General features: G+C 45.9%; 1 protein-coding gene across 2 annotated transcripts in view; it reads right to left on the bottom strand.

Moving 5' to 3' along the window:
* LOC106610470 (rho GTPase-activating protein 7) overlaps window positions 1–18,877 on the bottom strand; it is a 139,286-nt gene extending 120,409 nt beyond the window's left edge. For both annotated transcript variants that reach the window (XR_006770806.2, XM_045722957.2), the window contains exons 1-4: window positions 18,277–18,877; window positions 13,567–15,680; window positions 5,771–5,929; window positions 4,998–5,123 (exon numbers count right to left, since the gene is read on the bottom strand). Coding sequence is in view for 1 of the 2 variants with exons in the window: in XM_045722957.2 (XP_045578913.1) it covers window positions 4,998–5,123; window positions 5,771–5,929; window positions 13,567–15,618 (2,337 nt within the window). In the remaining variant the exon portion in view is untranslated. The remainder of the gene's footprint in view (window positions 1–4,997; window positions 5,124–5,770; window positions 5,930–13,566; window positions 15,681–18,276) is intronic.
* Window positions 18,878–23,016: the final 4,139 nt, after the last annotated feature.

Genomic DNA, 23,016 nt, shown 5'->3' on the forward strand with positions numbered 1-23,016 from the left:
GCAGCAGTGTATGTGCAAAGTTTTATACTGATCCAAAGAACCATTGTATTTCTGTTCAAAATGTTGTATCAAGACTGCCCAAATGTGCCTAATTGGTTTATTAATTACTTTTCAAGTTCATAACTGTGCACTCACCTCAAACAACAGCATTGTATTCTTTCACTGTAATAGCTACTGTAAATTGGACAGTGCAGTTAGATTAAGAAGAATGTAAGCTTTCTGTCCATATCAGAAATGTCTATGTCCTGGTTCTTGTTACTTAAAACGTCATGCTAATCACATTAACGCACATTAGCTCAACCGTCCCGAGGGGGACACACCGATCTGTAGAGATCCTTTTAACCCACTGTTCCCCGGTAGGCCATCATTGTAAATAACAATTTGTTCTTAACTGACCTGCCTAGTTGAATAAAGGTGAAATAAAATACTAATTTAAATTCCCTGTATAGTGCACTACTTTGGACCAAGCCCCATACTCTTTATTTATTTCTTTCTTTTTTGCTCTCCCTCTCCCCGTTGTTAAATTATTTAGAGAGGTTTGCCCTCCTGACTATCCCTTGCTCCTCCAGTACAGTAGGAAGGTAAGATGGAGGGAGTGGATCTGGAGGAGGGGTGAGGTTATTTTCTTTTATTAGAGGGGGATCATCACACATACACAGCCTCTGTGGGAACCAGGGAGAAGAAGCATCCATTTCCGTTTGGGGAATTCTCAAACTGTGGGAATCCCATCAGGCATTTTCCACAGGATTGCCCCCCACAACGGACTAATCAAATGTCTCAGTCAGTCATCCCCCCGGAATCGATCGGGGTGGAATGTTCCGCTAATGACACCCTACCCATATGCCAGTGCATCTGGAGACTCCCAATATCAAGAGAGGGGGGTGATGGAAATCAGGGGAACTCATTGCTCCTTCACCATTTTGACTTTGCAGCTTTGCCATCTTGTGACGACCTATAACTTTCCTTCATTCAAAGGGCCAGCTGTCTGTCCAGCATCTCCTTGTCCTATCAGAGTTGATTGAGTGGGCATCTCACCACTCCAGTTCCTGAATAGACCCCTATCCTCTTAACCACTCACAACCCCTTCAGACAGTCATCGCCTCTTCACTTCAATCCATCACTCTCTGACTCCATAGGGTCTCCACTGCAGAGGTGCCCAGAATCACACACACACGCACACCTTCACACACACACACACACACACACACACACACACACACCACACACACACACACACACACCACACAGCTCGTCTCTTCAGCTCATCTCTTTAGCTCGTCACTTTAGCTCGTCTCTTCAGTTCGTCACTTTAGCTCGTCTCTTCAGCTCATCTCTTTAGTTTGTCTCTATAGCTCGTCTCTTCAGCTCGTCTCTTCAGCTCGTCTCTTTAGCTCGTCTCTTCAGCTCGTCTCTTTAGCTCGTCTCTTCAGCTCGTCTCTTCAACTCGTTTCTTCAGCTCGTCTCTTGAGTTTGTCACTTCAGCTCGTCTCTTCAGCTCGTCTCTTCAGGTCGTCTCTTCAACTCGTCTCTTCAGTTCGTCTCTTCAGCTCGTCACTTTAGCTCGTCTCTTCAGCTCGTCTCTTCAGCTCGTCTCTTCAGCTCGTCTCTTTAGTTTGTCTCTATAGCTTGTCTCTTCAGCTCGTCTCTTTAGCTCGTCTCTTTAGTTCGTCTCTTCAGCTCGTCTCTTCAGCCCGTCTCTTTAGCTCGTCTCTTCAGCTCGTCTCTTCAGCTCGTCTCTTCAGCTGGTCTCTTTAGCTCGTCACTTCAGCTCGTCTCTTCAGCTCGTCTCTTCAGCTTGTCTCTTAAGCCCCTGGAAGTCTGTCTATAAGGCCTGGAACAGGTCTGCAGTTACAACATCACTAAAGAATACTAAGACATATGTCTAAGAATAAAACTAGAAAATTCTCATCTCAACCTTTGGTCTGTAGACCGGCACTGCTAGATAGAGGCTGAATGTGAAATGCATGTAAAAAATAATAAAATTAAAACCTTTTGATGTGAAACTCTTCTTCGGGTTTTGACATACATAATACATTAACTTAGCGAAAAAAGAAACGTCCCTTTTTCAGGACCTCGTCTTTCAAAGACAATTCGCAACAATGTAAATAACGTCACAGATCTTCATTGTAAAGGGTTTGAACACTGTTTCCCATTCTTGTTCAATGAACCATGAACAATTAAAGAACATGCACCTGTGGAACGGTCGTTAAGACACTAACAGCTTACAGACGGTAGGCAATTAGGTCACAGTTATGAAAACTTAGGACACTAAAGAGGCCTTTCTACTGACTCTGAAAAACATCAAAGGAAGATGCCCAGGGTCTCTGCTCATCTGCGTGAATGTGCCTTAGGCTTGCTGCAAGGAGGTATGAGGACTGCAGATGTGGCCAGGGCAATAAATTGCAATGTCTGTACTGTGAGACGACTAAGACAGCGCTACAGGGAGACAGGATAGACAGCTGATCATCCTTGCAGTGGTAGACCAGGTGTAAAAACACCTGTACGGGATCGGTACATCCGAACATCACACCTGCGGGACAGGTACAGGATGGCAACAACAACTGCCCGAGTTACACCAGGAACGCACAATCCCTCCATCAGTGCTCAGACTGTACACAATAGGCTGTGAGAGGCTGGACCGAGGGCTTGTAGGCCTGTTGTAAGGCAGGTCCTCACCAGACCTCACCGGCAACAACGTTGCCTATGGGCACAAACCCACCGTCGCTGGACCAGACAGGACTGGCAAAAAGTGCCATGGCCAGCTAAGACCAAATTCTTATTTTCAATGATGGCCTAGGAACAGTGGGTTAACTGCCTTGTTCAGGGGCAGAATGACAGATTTATACCTTGTCAGCTCAGGGATTTGAACTTACAACCTTTCAGTTACTAGTCCAACACTCTAACCGCTAGGCTACCCTGCTGCCCCTAATGCAGCTGGTGGCCACACCAGATACTGACTGTTACTTTTGATTTTGACCCCCATTTTGTTCAGGGACACATTATTCCATTTCTGTTAGTCACATGTCTGTGGAACTTGTTCAGTTTATGTCTCAGTTATTGAATCTTGTTATGTTCATACAAATATTTACTTAACTTATGTGAAGTTGGTGAAAATAAATGCAGTTGACAGTGAAAGGACGTTTATTTTTTGGCTGAGTTTATATATGGAAGAGGAATGACAACAGATAACACAGAAATCTGTTTTTCCTGTTTAAAGATACAAAGCCAATCACCTATCTAATATTTTGTCTGGATAGCACAATTCTCTGCTGATAAATAACAAATAACTCACTAGATTAAGCGATAGATTCTATGTAACGACCTTCTTCCATTCTGAAGTGTTGAATTGGTTGTTAAAAGACCATAACCTTTGAAATAAACTTTTTAACAGCTTTTTGAAGAGGAGCGGAAGTGAACCCAGGAACCTCAAATAACTTCTGGTGCTTTTGTAAACAACAGATAAGAGCATAACCTTTGATATCATCTCTTTTTATCAACTCATAATGTTGTATGTCTTTCTATGTGGCAATTTGTCAATAGAATAGCAGTGTCTAATTCAACGTCCCCTCAATCACAAGACAACAGCCAAAAACAAACACTGGATAAAGTGATTCAGTCCCAGAAGATTTGTCCAAGAAGTGGTCAACCCACCTGTGTGTTCATTGTGTGCTTGTCCCAAAAATACAAAGACGACACAGTCAGACAGAAAAGCCATTAAGTGAGCGACTGAAGAGGTCAAGATGTAAATCTCTCTTGAACAAAGTCCCACCCCCTCCCTCGGCCCCCTTCGTCTGTCCTGTCACGACCCCCCCCCCTTTGACCCTTTTGTTGGTGCGAGGCGGCTCAAGACCCAGGAACCTGCTAATTACGGGCTTTAGCAGTCTGCCAAGGAACCAGGCCCTCAGAATTGCTGGGCCACATTCCTACCAGCCAGAGTCACTCTGTGTGTGATTGTGTGTGTGTGTGTGTGTCTGTGTGTGCGCGTGCGTGCGTGTTCGCTGTCTGTCTGTCCATCCCTCCATCCGTCTGTGAGAACCTCTCTGGGTTTTAGTGCGTGACTTGTGCCTTGCCAGCTCACTAAGTGCACTGCAAACACTCCTCAAGGGACTGTATAGTAAACAGACACAGACAGAGGGATTGGAGGGACTTGAGGTGTGTAAAGAAAGGCAATAAGCCTTCTCTCTCCCTTCTCCGATGGGGTCTAAACCTAATCACACAGTTGGCCTGGTGTTAAATACCCCGTACCTCCTGCTATAGCTGCTCAGTTGAGCGACCAGCCGGCCGACCCATTAAGAGACAGATTTCAGGCTAGAGAAAACCAGAGATTAAGAGACAGCTTTCAGGTTAGAACAAACCAGAGATCCATTAAGAGACAGATTTCAGGCAAGACAAAACCAGCGATCCATTAAAGAGACAGATTTCAGGCAAGACAAAACCAGCGATCCATTAAAGAGACAGATTTCAGGTTAGAACGAACCAGAGATCCAATAAGAGGTAGATTTCAGATTAAAAGGAACCAGAGATCCATTAAGAGACAGATTGAACCAGAGATCCATTAAGAGGCAGATTTCAAGTTAAAAGGAACCAGAGATCAATGAAGAGACAGATTTCAGGCTAGACAAAACCAGAGATCCATTTTAAGAGACAGATGTCAGGCTAAAAGGAACCAGAGATCCATTAAGAGACAGATGTCAGGTTAAAAGGAACCAGAGATCCATTACACCTTTGACTGACATCAACTTTGACAGATCCGTCACAAAACGTGAATTTGCGTTGAAATAAACCAAACCTTAAAACCTCTGTTGCTGTTTGACAGAACCGTCACAAACAAAACCTTGAGACCCTTGTTGTGGATTTTGTTTGAAATGGTAGGTTAAAATGTGACCAAACCTAACACTTCAATTGAAATGATCCCCAAAACCTTGACACCCTATATCGTTGATTTGAGGTTGAAATCTGGGTTAAAGCGTAAGCGTCACAATGATTGACTAATTTACCCCAGTCTTTGGTTTGGTCCTGGGAGCAGCAGTCAGCCTAGCGGAGGTCAGAGTAGTGGATACTTGATGCTGTTGTGGAGTGCTTGACACTGTCCCGACGGCCTTTACTGAGTCGAAGTCCACTTCCTGCAACCGAGGAAGGACATTGATTGGTTTAGAGATAAACTTTAGAGCAATAGTTTAAAGCTATTTCTATTACTTATTCCCTTGAAGCTAGCCAGATTAGTATTAGGTTCTCCTAAAGCAAGCCAGGTTAGTATTAGGTTCTCCTGAAGCTAGCCAGGTTAGTATTAGGTTCTCCTAAAGCTAGCCAGGTTAATATTAGGTTCTCCTGAAGCTAGCCAGGTTAGTATTAGGTTCTCCTAAAGCTATCCAGGTTAATATTAGGTTCTCCTGAAGCTAGCCAGGTTAGTATTAGGTTCTCCTGAAGCTAGCCAGGTTAGCATTAGGTTCTCCTGAAGCTAGCTAGGCTAGTATTAGGTTCTCTTGAAGCTAGCCATGTTAGCATTAGGTTCTCCTGAAGCTAGCTAGGTACTGACTGTCTCCTATAACATCTAGCTAGTTATTGACAAAGCCATGTATTTAGAGAGTTGGGACATTAAGGTTTCTGAATTATGATGCATTTACATGACACTTCAACATTCTATGGCGGCCATGTTAGCTCCCCATTAACATTACATGGGGAATATTTAAACAATGCTATGCAACTGAATGTCTAGAATTAGAGACAATATTGTAAATTGTAGAAGTTGTCTCTGTGTACTGGTACTGACCCGTCGGTGGTGTCTCCTGAGGGTGGGGGTGATGGCCATGGAGGAGGAGGAGGAGGAGGCGCTGAGGGCCGTGTCGATCTCCTGGTCCAGCTGGTCTAGCTTCATCAGCAGTAACACCATGGAGTCCAGACGAGAACGTTCCTGCTCCTCTCTAGAACTCTACAGGTGGGAGGTACGGAGGATGGGAGGGAGGTAGGGAGCGAGAGAGACAGAGAGACAGAGAGAGAGAGGGAGAGAGGGAGGGAAAGATTATTTGTACTTAAAATATCTGGTAACAGTGTTATTGATTTACATTTTAATCAATTATCAGATGCTATTATACAGAGCGACTTACAGGATAAATTAGGGTTACGTGCCTTGCTCAAGGGCACATTAACAGATTGTTCACCAAGTCGGCTCAGGGATTTGAACCAGCAATGTTTCTGTTAGTGGCCTAACTCTTTTAACCGGCAACTTGCCGCTCTATATTTGACTATGTTTGATCCAAGGAGAACATCAGTGATAATGCTAGATTTATATTGTGTCTTTACTGGGCAGAAACCGCTAAAGGATACTCTAGGCCTCGGTTCTTTCTTTCTTCTGATGGTCCTTCCACTTTGTGGTTAGATACAGCTAACTGACTATCATCTAATAAGCCTGTTCATCTTTAGTCATGTCCTCTCTTGCTCTCTTTTTAAGGGAAGGGAGCAGGTATATGTATACTGCTCAAAAAAATAAAGGGAACACTTAAACAACACATCCTAGATCTGAATGAAAGAAATAATGTTATTAAATACTTTTTTCTTTACATAGCTGAATGTGCTGACAACAACATCACACAAAAATAATCAATGGAAATCCAATTTATCAACCCATGGAGGTCTGAATTTGGAGTCACACTCAAAATTAAAGTGGAAAACAACACTACAGGCTGATCCAACTTTGATGTAATGTCCTTAAAACAAGTCAAAATGAGGCTCAGTAGTGTGTGTGGCCTCCACGTGCCTGTATGACCTCCCTACAACGCCTGGGCATGCTCCTGATGAGGTGGCGGATGGTCTCCTGAGGGATCTCCTCCCAGACCTGGACTAAAGCATCCGCCAACTTCTGGACAGTCTGTGGTGCAATGTGGCGTTGGTGGATGGAGAGAGACATTATGTCCCAGATGTGCTCAATTGGATTCAGGTCTGGGGAACGGGTGGGCCAGTCCATAGCATCAATGCCTTCCTCTTGCAGGAACTGTTGACACACTCCAGACACATGAGGTCTAGCATTGTCTTGCATTAGGAGGAACCCAGGGCCAACCGCACCAGCATATGGTCTCACAAGGGGTCTGAGGATCTCATCTCGGTACCTAATGGCAGTCAGGCTACCTCTGGCGAGCACATGGAGGGCTGTGCGGCCCCCCAAAGAAATGCCACCCCACACCATGACTGACCCACCGCCAAACCGGTCATGCTGGAGGATGTTGCAGGCAGCAGAATGCTCTCCACGGCGTCTCCCGACTCTGTCACGTCTGTCACGTGCTCAGTGTGAACCTGCTTTCATCTGTGAAGAGCACAGGGCGCCAGTGGAGAATTTGCCAATCTTGGTGTTCTCTGGCAAATGCCAAAAGTCCTGCACGGTGTTGGGCTGTAAGCACAACCCCTACCTGTGGACGTTGGGCCCTCATACCACCCTCATGGAGTCTGTTTCTGACCGTTTGAGCAGACACATGCACATTTGTGGCCTGCTGGAGGTCATTTTGCAGGGCTCTGGCAGTGCTTCTCCTGCTCCTCCTTGCACAAAGGCGGAGGTAGCGGTCCTGCTGCTGGGTTGTTGCCCTCCTACGGCCTACTCCACGTCTCCTGATGTACTGGCCTGTCACCTGGTAGCGCCTCCATGCTCTGGACACTACGCTGACAGACACAGCAAACCTTCTTGCCACAGCTCGCATTGATGTGCCATCCTGGATGAGCTGCACTACCTGAGCCACTTGTGTGGGTTGTAGACTCCGTCTCATGCTACCACTAGAGTGAAAGCACCGCCAGCATTCAAAAGTGACCAAAACATCAGCCAGGAAGCATAGGAACTGAGAAGTGGTCTGTGGTCCCCACCTGCAGAACCACTCCTTTATTGGGGGTGTCTTGCTAATTGCCTATAATTTCCACCTGTTGTCTATTCCATTTGCACAACAGCATGTGAAATTTATTGTCAATCAGTGTTGCTTCCTAAGTGGACAGTTTGATTTCACAGAAGTGTGATTGACTTGGAGTTACATTGTGTTGTTTAAGTGTTCCCTTTATTTTTTTTAGCAGTGTATATGTACGTCAACTCTAATACATAATACATAACACAGACAGGGACTGTTTAGTTATGTTTTTTCTCTTAGCCCTCTGATACGACTTAGCATTTCTGAGTGAAAGCATTACGTTGAGCAGTTTTCCTATGTGTGTTTGATTGAATTGGGGCCTTGTGAATGAAGTAAGACAGGTCTGATGTAGTGCATGCCAGAGATATATATCAACTAAGGCTTTGATTCAATATCCTGTAGACCACAGAAAGACTGAAAGAATCCTGGGGTGGGATCCTCAGATGCACTCAAATTAATTGGGCAACCTCTCATGCCCTCTCCTTGACTCTCTCTCTCTCTCTCTCTCTCTCTCTTTGGTTCTCTTCCACCATTCCCTCCTTTTTCTTCTAACCTTTTCCACCAAAAAGCCCCCCCCCCTCTCCAATTATATCCTTTTTTTTTATTACCCCCTCTCTTCCTGTTGTCTTTCCTCCCTTCTCCTTGCCACCACTCTTTCACTTTCTTCTTTACTCACTTATTCTCTTCTCCTCTGTTAACCTGCAGGTCTTACACTGACCTATCAGATGGTCTGTCTGTCATAGCAGGTCTTACACTGACCTATCAGGTGGTCTGTTTGTCATAGCAGGTCTTATACTAACCTATCAGGTGGTCTGTCATAGCAGGTCTTACACTGACCTCAGGTGGTCTGCTTGTCATAGCAGGTCTTATACTAACCTATCAGGTGGTCTGTCATAGCAGGTCTTACACTGACCTATCAGGTGGTCTGTCTGTCATAGCAGGTCTTACACTGACCTATCAGGTGGTCTGTTTGTCATAGCTGATCATATACTGACCTCAGGTGGTCTGTCATAGCAGGTCTTACACTGATCTATCAGGTGGTCTGTTTGTCATAGCTGATCTTACACTGACCTATCAGGTGGTCTGTTTGTCATAGCAGGTCATACACTGACCTATCAGATGGTCTGTCTGTCATAGCAGGTCTTACACTGACCTATCAGGGGGTCTGTTTGTCATAGCAGGTCTTATACTAACCTATCAGGTGGTCTGTCATAGCAGGTCTTACACTGACCTCAGGTGGTCTGCTTGTCATAGCAGGTCTTATACTAACCTATCAGGTGGTCTGTCATAGCAGGTCTTACACTGACCTATCAGGTGGTCTGTCTGTCATAGCAGGTCTTACACTGACCTATCAAGTGGTCTGTTTGTCATAGCTGATCATATACTGACCTCAGGTGGTCTGTCATAGCAGGTCTTACACTGATCTATCAGGTGGTCTGTCATAGCAGGTCTTACACTGACCTAGCAGGTGGTCTGTTTGTCATAGCAGGGCTTACACTGACCTATCAGGTGGTCTGTTTGTCATAGCAGGTCTTACACTGACCTATCAGATGGTCTGTCTGTCATAGCAGGTCTTACACTGACCTATCAGGTGGCCTGTCTGTCATAGCAGGTCTTACACTGACCTCAGGTGGTCTGCTTGTCATAGCAGGTCTTATACTAACCTATCAGATGGTCTGTCTGTCATAGCAGGTCTTACACTGACCTATCAGGTGGTCTGTCTGTCATAGCAGGTCTTACACTGACCTCAGGTGGTCTGCTTGTCATAGCAGGTCTTACACTGACCTCAGGTGGTCTGCTTGTCATAGCAGGTCTTATACTAACCTATCAGATGGTCTGTCTGTCATAGCAGGTCTTACACTGATCTATCAGGTGGTCTGTCTGTCATAGCAGGTCTTACACTGATCTATCAGGTGGCCTGTCTGTCATAGCAGGTCTTACACTGACCTCAGGTGGCCTGTCTGTCATAGCAGGTCTTACACTGACCTCAGGTGGTCTGTCTGTCATAGCAGGTCTTACACTGATCTATCAGGTGGTCTGTCTGTCTTAGCAGGTCTTATACTGACCTCAGGTGGTCTGCTTGTCATAGCAGGTCTTACACTGACCTCAGGTGGCCTGTCTGTCATAGCAGGTCTTACACTGACCTCAGGTGGTCTGTCTGTCATAGCAGGTCTTATACTGACCTCAGGTGGCCTGTCTGTCATAGCAGGTCTTATACTGACCTCAGGTGGTCTGTCTGCAATAAGACGTGTGGCATCTTTCTCTTTTCCCTTCTATTGATTTTTCTCCTTCTCCTTGTTTTCTCCTGCCTCTCTCTCTCTCTCTCTGTCTCTCTCCTTTCTCTATCACACGGTCTCTCTCTCTCTCTCTCTCTCTCTCTGTCTCTCTCTCTCTCTCTCTCTCTCTCTCTCTCACTCTCTCTCTCTCTCTGTTTTTCTCCTCTCTCTCTCTCTTTCTCTCTCTCTCTCTCTCTCTCTCTCTCTCTCTCTCTCTCTCTCTCTCTCTCTCTCTCTGTATCCCCCCTCAGCTGTATCCCTCTCCCCTCCACTATCCTCCATTCTTCCTCTCCTCCTTTTCTCTCCCTCCATCCCTCCTCTCGCCCTCCCTCCATCCATCCATCTCTCCTCTCTCTCCTCTCTGGGTGGGGCTTTCTGCTTTCTATGACCATCTACAGAAAGAGCTGGGATGACATCATAAGGGCTGGATCATTAGTTCCAAAGAAACCTTGTTACAATTTGCACAAACAGACCTCTGGAACCATTTTATGAGATGTGTGTGTGTGTGTGTGTGTGTGTGTGTGTGTGGTGTGTGTGTGTGTGTGTGTGTGTGCATGCATGTAAGTGTTTGTGAGGAGATAGGCGTCCTTCTGTCTTATTGCAAAATGTTCACTAAATTAGGCTGTCAGAGCAGTTCCTATTGGATTTTCTGATAAGGCAACCAGACACAGACCTTAATGTAGCCTATGTAATGGAAATGTTCATGGCATGATGATGCTTAACTTTTCCCTCTATGTAAGGGCTCGCTGTGTGCGTCTCGACGTCTCGCTGCAATCCAATGCAACAATGTTTTCTTTGTGGAGGTTTGTTGAATGAACATAGATGGCTGCGTCAGAAGTCAACAACAACAACAGCAACAATGATGGGTTAAAGAAACAGCATGTGTTTTTTGAAGGGGCAATTCCAGTGGTTTTGGTTTTCCTCACACAGTGTTGTCTTCGGGGGTTTCTCTCTCATACACAGTTAGAGTTTTAGTTTTCCCTGACCTCAGGTGGTCTGTCTGCATTAAAAAGTGTGGCATCTTTACCTTTTTATTTTCTCTTTCCCCTCTCTGTTTTCTCCTTCCTCTCTCTCTCTCTCTCTCTCTCTCTCTCTCTCTCTCTCTCTCTCTCCCTCCCAGAAGCTCTCTGTCTCTCTCTCTCTCTGTCTTTCTCTCCCTGAAGCTCTCTCTCTCTCGGTCTCTGTCTTTCCCTCCCTGAAGCTCTCTGTCTCTCTCTGTCTTTCCCTCCCTGAAGCTCTCTCTCTCTCTCTCTCTTTTTCTCTCTCTCTCTCTGTCTGTCTCTCCCTGAAGCTCTCTCTCTCTGTCTCTGTCTCTGTCTCTCTCTCTCTCTCTCTCTCTCTCTCTCTCTCTCTCTCTCTCTCACCTTCTCCCTCTCTCGCTCTTTCTCTCGCTCTCTCTCTCTCAGTCTCTCTGTCCCCTCCCCCCTCTCTCTCCTATGTCCTCCAAATGTAGAAGTCTAAAAATAACCATATTTGAGCCAGTATCTGATCCTGTGTTGTTACTGTGTTGATGAAGCAAATGATGTACAATGATCCATATCTGAGCCATCTCTCGTTCACACACTGGGGGTGTATAGGACACTGATATATTGGATCTGTTGTATTGCCTAGGAGAAGGATGACGTGGAGTTAGAGAGAGAGAGAGAGAGAGGGGAAACCCTGAGTCAGACCTGGAGCTTCTCTAACTGACCTGCTCCAGTGCATATTTGCTAAGTAAATTGGCCCCACGCAGCGCAAAAGTACTCAAACGCTGTGGTAACGTCAGACAACTCTTTCCCATATGACAAATAGATTGTCTTTGCAACCTCCCCACCTTTAAATCACAGTGGAATTCTTTTCAGTCGGAGATTGAAACTGGAGATTTCCACAATAAAAGCTTCATGGGTTTTCTATGTTTTCTGAGGACAGTGATCTCACAGGCTTTGGGATGGTTTTTGGCACTGACAAATGCTACGCAAACGTGAGATTTATGTTGAAGCAACGCCACATCAAGCCTAGAGGCATTATGCCATTTCCCAGCCTTTTGACTATCCATCTACAGATTGTACTGGAGGACATCATCGGTGTCAACGCATGGGGCATCATCATTTAGATGAGGAACGTTAAAGACTACACCCATTACTCATTCAACAAAGCAATCAACCACTCTCTCTTTAGAGGCCATCAGGGACTACATCCGTTTAGAAAATGTCACAACTCTGACCGCTAACTATGTAGGAGTTTCAGCATATGTACCGTGAAATGGCTTGACGTTGTGGCAAGGCGAGCGACAACCACAACAGACAAGAGCACACAGTATGGTCTGGAATGAGCCTAGTACGTGGAATGAGTGTTGTGCTTGGGCGGAGTCCCTCTCCAGTGTGCCTACTTAAAAACAAGCAGACTCGTAAATAGGCCTAACAACTCTGTAAATAAGGTTCTGTTGTGGTTGTTCGCTAAGGGCTAGCACTACAGCTAATAGTAGATAAACAGTCTCAAGTATTTGATATTTGGTTTTTGCCAACAGGCTGGCACTACCGCTAACTATGTACTAACAGCCTTAGGTAGTTCCAGACAGGCTAGCACTTTGGCTAATGGTGTATAAACAGTGCAGGGTATTTGGCATTTGACAGGGCGAGCTAGTACCGTGGATAATGGTGTAACTGTGCAAGGTATTTGACAGGCTAGCTAGCACTAAGGTTAATGGTGTATAAACAGTGTGTGAGGTATTTGGCTCAGCGCGGTTTGAGTCTTTCACCTCAGGGATGCTAAGCTAAGGCTGCTCTGGCTGCTGTAGCTACTGCCACCCAGCGCTGTGTGCAGGGGTGGACTGGGACCAGATATCGGCCCAGGCATTGAGGTCACCACACTAGACCATTTCTTTCCAAATTTTAGCCCAAAAATGTTTACATCCACTGAGCTAAAGTTGGACCAGCCCATCTGGCATTTGCCAGAATTGCCCTTTGGCCACTCTGTCTCTGGCTATATGTTTCCAATGCCCTCACACACAACTTCCATGCCCTTATAGGAACTTGTTTTGCAGCAGAACATTGGGAAAGTGTAGAACATTTTACAGATCCCCAAATGTAGTCACAGATGGGTAGGCATGTGAAAGTGAAGTCATTGTTTTCCGAGAGGCACGCCAGGCACATGGACATAGTGATTTGTGTGCTGGGCTTAACGTTCACCACCGCCCAATAACTGACAGTAAGAAAGGGACTACATAGCGCAGTACTACTCAGCACACACTCATAAACAACAGCAAAATATGGCCCCCCCCCCCCCCCCACACACACACACACACACACACACACACACACACACACACACACACACACACACACACACACACACACACACACACACACACACACACACACACCAGCAAAGCCTGACCCCCCATGCAACGGAGAAATGAATTTATGGCTTACCTTTCTAGCGCGAAGTTTCACCACATGGTCCTCCCCCTTGTCATCCCCGCATTTGGCCTCTCGCTTCACGTCTGAAGCCTTGTCGCCAAGGTGAGTGTTGCCGTGGTTGCCTGGATGCGCTACTTCCTCAATCGCCTCCATTATAGCTTGTGTATCACCGGGCCTGTCCTGTTCTTTCTGACCTTCTGCTGCCTCTAAAGCAGGTGACTCACATAATTGTTTAACAGGGGCTTGGTTGCCATGGCATCTCTCCAGCAAGGGCTCATTTGCCTCATTAGGACACGTTGGTTGACTGAGAGTGTCAATATTGGGCAGCCGGGCTGCTGGAGAGGTGGGTATACCCATGTCCGAAGCCCCTTGTCTCCCCAGTAGGACTGAGTCGTCCTCTGCTTCGGATTGGTTAATCTCATGGATGGTGTCCAGCTTTGAGCCACCATCGCTGTGCTGACCTTGGGCTGTTACAGCCGAGGTTAGTTCTTCGGAACACGTTGAGTCTTTGGACCCCAAGCCACCACTCCTATTCTCCACTGTGAGGTTATCAGAATGCACCTGTATCATTGAACGATCCGTGTCCTCTATGGTAGTCCGTTCCTGTATTCCATCCATTTTTGAACTTTCAAGATTCTGCTGTCCAGCTAATGGGCGTCTGTCCAGGTCCTCAGAACGTTGCACTGTGACACACAAAGCATTCACAGACTCTACACTTGCCTTATCCTCTGGGGTTTTCTCCCTGCCCATTTCCAGAGCCCTTTCCTGTCCTCGGGTCCCTTCCATCTCCACCATGTCAACATCCTCCTTTCTCAACACTGTCTGGTCCTGAGCTATTTCACAACCATCACCAGTCCTCATGCTATCATGCTGCTCTTGTTCTGTTTGTCTGCCATCCACTGACACAGCACGTTGTCCCCTCAGAATCTGGTCAAATTTATTACGACTTTCATACATTTTCCTCTGAACATTCAATCCGTCAGCATCTTCAACACTATCCTCAACCTTCCATTCTAAGGCTTTACTCTCAACTTCTTCCTCCATAGCTCCCCCCTCCATAACGTCTGCAACAGGAGCCTCCAAGATCTCCACGTTAACATCTGATATTACATCACTATTGCACTCTGGTTTGATTGAGGAATCCAAAATGGCCATTGGCTGTATTACCCCTGTTCTTTTACCCGGGTCAGTGATGTTGCTTTCATCCAAGGTGGAGAGGTCCTCTCGTGGTTCAACTTCAGTACGAGTAGACTGGGTCTGTGTGTCCACTAAGGGTTCTGGAAGTCCAACCTGACCTTCTGTATGGTCGGCCATTGTCTCCAGGAGTTCTGGATGTCTGCCAGTTTTCTCACCAACAGAAAAGGCCAGTGAAAATCCATTGTCCGGACAGATAGAGACCCTTTGTCCTTTGTCAACAGAGACAGATTGAACAATGATTGCAACGCGGTCGTCAACAACGTTGGGATGCTCGTTATCATCGGTGCCATCCTCAATGTCATCCTCATCCTCATGACCACTGTCTGCAGTGCAGATGATGTTTGGCTTTGGCTGAAGAATCCCATTGCCCAGGTCACAGTGAGATTGGCTGCCAACTGAGTCCTCACCAGCGTCCGCCATTCCTCCAGGTTCAGACTCCGTCAGCCTCCGGGTGAGGTCATCATCATCAACAGCCACATCAGAGCCGTCTACCAGCTCAGCCTGGAACACAGGGACAACAGTTGAATCAAAGTCGCCTGCTGACATCATGTGCCCCGGCTCAGAGTGCTTGCCATTGTCCTCCACGTTGACCGAGGTCACAAACTCCAACGTGTGACCCTGCCCATTGTTGAGGCCATCGGGGCGTGGCCGGTGACAGCACTCCGGCATGGAGGCACATCGTTCCCTGCGCCCCTGCTTGGACCCCTCAGATGCCAGCCGAGGCCCATCGCCGCTGACGTCATGGCAACAGACCAGGTCCAGGTCGTCGTAGCTGTACTGTAACCCGGAGCGGTGAGTCACGTGATCCTCCCAACTTCTTTTCCGTATGGCGACAAGCATGGTGGGCGGACTCCCACTGCTAACCATATAGCCCTTTAAAGACGTATAACCAAAATGGCGGACCAGACGGTGCAGTTCTACTGAGCTTCCTGTAAGAGAGAAAGAGAAGGGGCGGGAATCAGTTACTCAGGTTATCAGTTACTCAGGTTATGGGTTACTCAGGTTATGAGTTACTCAGGTTATGAGTAACTCAAGTTATGGGTTACTCAGGTTATGGGTTACTCAGGTTATGAGTTACTCCGGTTATGAGATAATCAGGTTATGAGTTACTCAGGTTATGGGATACTCAGGTTATGAGATACTCAGGTTATGAGTTACTCAGGTTATGGGATACTCAGGTTATGGGTTACTCAGGTTATGTGTTACTCAGGTTGAGTTACTCAGGTTATGGGTTACTCTGGTTATGAGTTACTCAGGTTGAGTTACTCAGGTTATGAGTTACTCAGGTTGAGTTACTCAGGTTATGAGTTACTCAGGTTATGGGATACTCAGGTTATGGGATACTCTGGTTATGGGTTACTCTGGTTATGAGTTACTCAGGTTGAGTTACTCAGGTTTAGTTACTCAGGTTATGAGTTACTCAGGTTTTGTTACTCAGGTTATGGGGTTAGCAAACTTTAGGGGGGTTAACAAGAGTACTGTAATCATGTTCTGTTTGTGTTCTTTGCGATATTATAAACTGAGTTGTCTGTGTATGCTGACATGAACCCAGGTTACTGCTATAGTTATGAACCCCATGTCAAGCCTACATGGAACAATCCTGAACCTTACAGGATTTTAACATTACAAAACAGAATAGTTAACTGCAATGGCTACTATGAGACAGTATAGAGCATCTTTCCACTTCTGGTAAACCAACTTCTCAGACAGTGGTTTGCTTTTATTTTCTCACTATTATTAAAAGACATTTGCATCTGACTGGAAGTGTGCTGAGACTTTAAAAAAAAAATGTTTTACATGCGACTGGTTAAGAGTAGAGAGTTGCTTCTCATCCTAATTTCAACATTCTCAGACAAGACAGTGAACCTGAGTTTAAACTGTAAACATTGGACACGCACTACACCGAGACAGTCCCTATCAAGCACTGTACAGATGTAGGATATTCATTTGAGACAGTTTGCTACATCAGGAAAATAATCCTGCAACAACAGGAAAGGTGAATTATTATGTGGTTTATAATTAATGGATATTTTTGGAAGGGGTTGATACATTTTTCATAAGGGAAAATCAAGTTTGAAATTTCAAAGTGGAAATTACAAACTTCAGAAGTTTTACATTTCCTGCATTGCAGGACAGTTCTCCTGGAATAGGGTGATCAGATTCAGATCCTACATGTGTACACATTAAGAGCTGGGAAGCCTCCACACATACTCCTTTCACCAACGGCTAAATACATTTTGGCAGAAGATTTCCACCATGAAGTCTAGTCAAGGATTGTATGAGTATGACAAAAGAAGAGGACAACGCCCCGGGACAATTTGTCCACATCAGGGATGAGGTCGTCAAGAAACCACTGTGCGTCACATGACTCTAACCCATTCATAACATAACTATTAGTGTGTCTCACCCTCCAGCTTGTGAATGTGTCTGTGTGTGTTTGTGTGTCTCTTGCTGCGAGCCTCTGGATAGCCACATTCACTGTCTGGGAATGTCAGAGGGGAAGAGGCTGCCTGAAGGGCCTACATAGTTCCAGTGATGGAGGAAGCATAATAATAAGTCCATAACACAGTTTTTGTTTTTGGGTCGAAAAATGACAAGCGACTTAACCACTTTACTGAAATCTTAAACTTAACCCTAATCTTAAATAATTGTTTACTTTGATGGGACAATGTTGTTGGCCTATGTTGTACCTCAGTGATGGAGGAGACAGGCAGAAAGGCAGACAGGCAGAGAGAGAGAGAAACAGACAGGGACATGCACACAGACAGACAGACAGCCTCCACTATGGCTTAAACAGAGGAGCACAGTAACATAAGCAACCATTTCTGTTAAAGAAAAAAGGTAATTGGCACCAATACGACAGAAGTGATAAGAAGGGAGGATTACAATGGAGGATTCTTTAAAACATTGTGTCAATCTATCAAAAGCTGATGAAGTTGCTCATTAAACAAGTAAAAGAAGCATATATTCCACAAATCACGTCACAATATGGTCTTTGCTTTATATTGGAGACAACAAGGTTTTGAAACACTTCGGTTTGACATCCTATTCCTATGTAGTGCACTACTTCTGACCAGGGCCCATAGGGATATGGTAGTGCACTATATAGGGAATAGAGTGAAATTTCTAATCAACCCAATATCTGTGTATATTATTGCCAGCCGGCCGTTGTATGGTTCTCTGAAGACCCCCACTGACAGATGTAATGGAACGGCTGTGAAGGCTGTTGCTAGGAGATCATATCGCTCATCCACCATCTGCACTGAATGGGAAACACTCCCTAGGTCTGTACATCTGTCCTCTGGCCTCAACAGCTGGAGCATCAGATTACCATGTTAATCATCATCTCTTTTCAGGGACTGTTCATTTTGAGCATTTTGACTGCCTTGAACTTGGAGTGACGTTTGAGCTGTGAGCATTCTATTACCAGTAGAAAAGGTGTGTGTGTGTATGCTTCCATTAGGGGGAAAGCTTCCAGAGGAAGTCTCAAAACAAGATACTAGTCAGACTCTAGTCAGTCTATACCTTAAGCATCCTCAGGACTGCTGTTGGATGGAGGGTGACCCGGGGTGACTTCCTCCTCTGACGTCAACTGGCACTTGAGTTAGGGAGGGCACTGCGTACTTATTACAACTTCTCACACAGATGTAAAATGTACTCAATTAGCGTAATCCGTGTGCCACTTCACACAACATGCCTGGATGAGTTACTTCACTGTCAATACTCCACCAGAATACAGAGGGGTACTGTCACAGTCCCCCACAGTAGCAACATAAGACTGAATAACAAAAGATAACAGAGGATAAACACTATGGGGTTGAAGGGTTAGCCATCCATCAACGTCAGGGGACAGACAAATCCAATCCAACAAGCCTTTCTCAAGGAAAGAATCCCCCTTTTCCTGAGATGTCGGTCCTAATTCCAGGTCCCGAGGAATGCTCTCAGGGTTTGCGGATTCAAATCAAATCCATCGCTGACGTTCCCCTTTTTTGGGAGCAGAGAGCAGGGAGCCCCCGGAGCCAGCCGAAAAGCCGGAACGTGGTATAAAGTCCAAAGATAGCTTGAGCTTCCATCTTGATCACATTAGGGGTTTCACTGACGCTGAACTAGTGGAGTATGGGTGGGGTGGAATGGGGTGGAGTGAGGGGAGGGGGTTCTCTCACTCTCCTCCTCTCCCTCCAATCCCACCTCTTCTATTCTCCGCCTCCTGGCTGGTTTGACAGGGAATCTCAGTCACATCCTAGTCACTGTCTTTCTCCCTGGTTCTCTCACAGCTCCTCCAAGGCTCTCCACGCCAACCAGATCGTCTCAGCTGTTTATCCTATTTTCTTACTCCTCCTTTCACAGAGTTAAGACAACTTCCTCTCAAATCCCTCTCCCTCTCTCAAGTCACACTCCTCTCTCTCTCTCTCTCTCTCTCTCTCTCTCTCTCTCTCTCTCTCTCTCTCTCTCTCTCTCTCTCTCTCTCTTACACTCTATGTCCTTAAGCTGGGAAAGACTCCCTCCAGTTGGTTTTGATTATTAACAGACAGACCACTGTGAAAACTCAGGACTTGGGCCAAGTGAGATTGCAGAAATGTTTTGGCAGGGCTTTCTGAGAGGTTTTCTTTTTTCATATGTCACCCTGTAACTGTACAAGCATCCTTGCACAAACATCTCAACCTGCCCAAAAAAAGACATTAAAGCATGACTTGTTTACAGACATTCCTGGAGAATATGCCACTCTGTGCGAGAACTGTTAACTTTGCTGCCTACGAGCTGTGTGCCTTTACTTTACAGGACACATCTGGGCAAAGTGGTAGTTTGACTTCAAAATCACTGTGTTTTTAGGAAGTCTTCAAAGCAAAACATCTTACCGCATTTTTGAGTGCCGACCATTCATTCCCTAATATAGACATGCCATTTGTTGGGAACGCTACCAACATTTGAAATACATAGGCTCTGATATCATACGTTCATGGTGAGAATATCTCAAGCGAAATTAAAATCGGCATCTCTTACCAAACCAAAAAACATAGGAAACCCTCCGTTTAGTTGTTGTAACTTTGCGAGAGCTCTGTAGACTGTAGTCCTGTAAAGCACTGCGGGGTTGTAAAAGGCACTGCAGATCTCCACACCCAGGCATGGTCTCCCCCCACCCTCTGTAAGGGTCTCACAGGCCCAATCTAGCCTGACTTACAACCAGGAGATATGGTCTGTGTGCTTCAAACCATCAGAATGAAAAGACCGACCATAGGAAATGTGTTTGTTTCACACACAGACTCTTACAGTCTCAGCTGGCTAACATACCTGTCATTCCAATTCCACCATTTCCATTCACAGTCCCTTGGTTCTTGATGATAACGTCTATGATTGTTTTCTGTTGGGTTTTAGAAGTATGGACCTAAGGTTAGCAGTTGCTATAGCAAAAACAGATAATGGAACAAGGGAAAAATGGACAAACCCCCACCAACAACAACAAAAAACTATTTTCCACCCTTGTGCCCCCTCTTCCTCTTCTGGGTCATCCAGATGGGAGGAGGGGAGGCTCTGGAGCCTGGGGGAGAACTTGACTCTGTTTTTTAGAACTCTCTGTGGGAAACTCAAGCTGTCCTATTTCTGACCCGCCATTTTGGGTCTCAGGGGACACATAGGGTTCCCACTACATGGCTAAGCTGCAAAGTAAAAATGTACATCTATATAAACATACATGTACATTTTTTATCTTAATTTAAGTTTAAGGTTAGGCATAAAGTTAGCAGTGTGGTTAAGATTAGGGTTAAGGTTTAAAATCAGATTTTAGGCAAGGATTCTGACTTTGCAACTTGGCCAGATAGTGATAACAGACACACAGATGGTCGGGGATACAAGGTTTAATTTGTCGTCACAGCATGTGCTTGGTGCACTGGTCACAGGACCTAGCACTAATCACAGAGCTAGCACGATGATGGTAACTAGCGTGATGACGGTAACTAGCACTCATCACAGAGCTAGCGTGTTGACGGTAACTAGCGTGTTGACGGTAACTAGTGTGGTGACGGTTACTAGCGTGGTGACGGTTACTAGCGGGGTGACGGTAACTAGCGTGGTGACGGTTACTAGCGTGGTGACGGTAACTCGCGTGGTGACGGTAACTCGCGTGGTGACGGTAACTAGCGTGGTGACGGTTACTAGCGTGGTGACGGTAACTAGCGTGGTGACGGTAACTAGCGTGGTGACGGTAACTCGCGTGGTGACGGTAACTCGCGTGGTGACGGTAACTAGCGTGGTGACGGTAACTAGCGGGGTGACGGTAACTAGCGTGGTGACGGTAACTAGCGTGGTGACGGAACTAGAGTGGTGACGTTACTAGCGCAGTGATGGTAACTAGCGCGGGGACGGTAACTAGCGCGGTGACGGTAACTAGCGGGGTGACGGTTACTAGCGTGGTGACGGTAACTAGCGTGGTGACGGAACTAGAGTGGTGATGGTTACTAGCGTGGTGACGGTAACTAGCGTGGGGACGGTAACTAGCGTGGTGACGGTTACTAGCGTGGTGACGGTTACTAGCGTGGTGACGGTAACTAGCGTGGTGACGGTAACTAGCGTGGTGTCGTAACTAGCGTGGTGACGGTAACTAGCGTGGGGACTGTAACTAGCGTGGTGACGGTTACTAGCGTGGTGACGGTAACTAGCGTGGTGACGGTAACTAGCGTGGTGACGTAACTAGCGTGGTGACGGTAACTAGCGTGGTGACGGTAACTAGCGTGGTGACGGTAACTTGCGTGGTGACGGTAACTAGCGTGGTGACGTAACTAGCGTGGTGACGGTAACTAGCGTGGTGACGGTAACTAGCGTGTAGTTATGACTGGTTAGTGAAGTGGAGAGGCCAGTGCAGTGTTGCAGTGGTTCTGAGGATCATCGGAAATGACTGAGTGCATATTTGGATATCTGACTGTGTGTGTGTGTGTAATTTGTTACAGTGTGTGAGAGTGTGTGTTTATCCTAGATGAGTCACTACTTACAGACCAACTTTTCCCCATTTATTCCTGAAAGATGAGGAGGGACACATTCTGAGATCATCAGTCATGTGACCTCTCGCTATGTCACATGGGAGGGGCAGGTCACATGGGAGGGGTGGAAAGGGTGAAGAAAGCCCCATTCATGATGCCTCCTATAATCCCCCACTCGTCTCCCCTCCGCTTCTTAAGTGGCGCACAGAGGGCCCAAAGGAAACAGTCTCAAATTCTTTGCTGATATAGTTTATTATTGGAAAAATTCCAGTCTAAATCGTGAGCACTGAAGGATAAGCAGAGTTAGCCTAGCCCTCGTAGGAAAATGTGGGTGATTCAAAAAAAGAACAAAAAAAAGAAAATCCACATCCCTACCAAAACTGGGCCAATCGAGTTCTCACTTTTACAAAGAATGCTTTGAGAAAATTTTGCTGTGGTCTTTGAAGGCCAACCTCAAGCAGTCATTTTCTACAGTACGGTACATGACCAGTAGTTAGCAGAGGCTGTAATAACATTTGACACTTGTGAAAGTACACTCAGATTAAAGGGTAGATTAAAAAAAATACATAAACAAACCAAACCATGATCATTTCATTCACTTTTTCCAACAAATCTTAAAACATACACCATGAATACCTATGGCATCTGCCATAATACACATAGCTCATAGATGTCTGAAACTGTTCATGCAAGGGTATGTCTTTGAGTGACACAGCAAGAAAAGCATTGCACTGTAGGTAATGTGACTGACTGTATCTATGCTTGTGTGGGAGTAAGTCAATGCAAGGGGGGTCTTGACCATCGGTTACGGCAGATAGTCAGACCCCCGGCAACCGTGGGAAACAGGAAGTCCGAGTTCCTAGTGATACAGAGCATAATAATTTCCAGGCTGAAATAATCCATGCTATCTTCTCTCTGGGATGTCTGTTTTTGTGTGCATGGGCCTGGAGAGAGGACTTTGGTGTGTGTGTGTGTGTGTGCACGCACACGTGCTCTTGCGTAAACAAGTTCGGCTGGACACGAATAAAATTGATTTTATCATCCGAGTGTGTTATTATTGTACTTACACACTAACCAACATTGTATGACATAGCATTTAACACTTCTTTAAGCACAATGCAGTTAATGTCCTGTTCTGAGAGCTGAACATGCATCCAAGGCACGTCTTCTACATGGGTTTGGGCAAAGCTTTGTGGCAACAGCTGGCCTCTATTTGTGTTAACTGGCTCTCACAAGAGCATGCAGACACACGCACCTGGGCAAGAGAGTGGTGAGCAGACATACACTGCACGCA

Source organism: Salmo salar, chromosome 08 (assembly GCF_965601325.2).
Source record: "Salmo salar chromosome 08, fSalSal1, whole genome shotgun sequence".
Classification (NCBI taxonomy): Eukaryota; Metazoa; Chordata; class Actinopteri; order Salmoniformes; family Salmonidae; genus Salmo; species Salmo salar.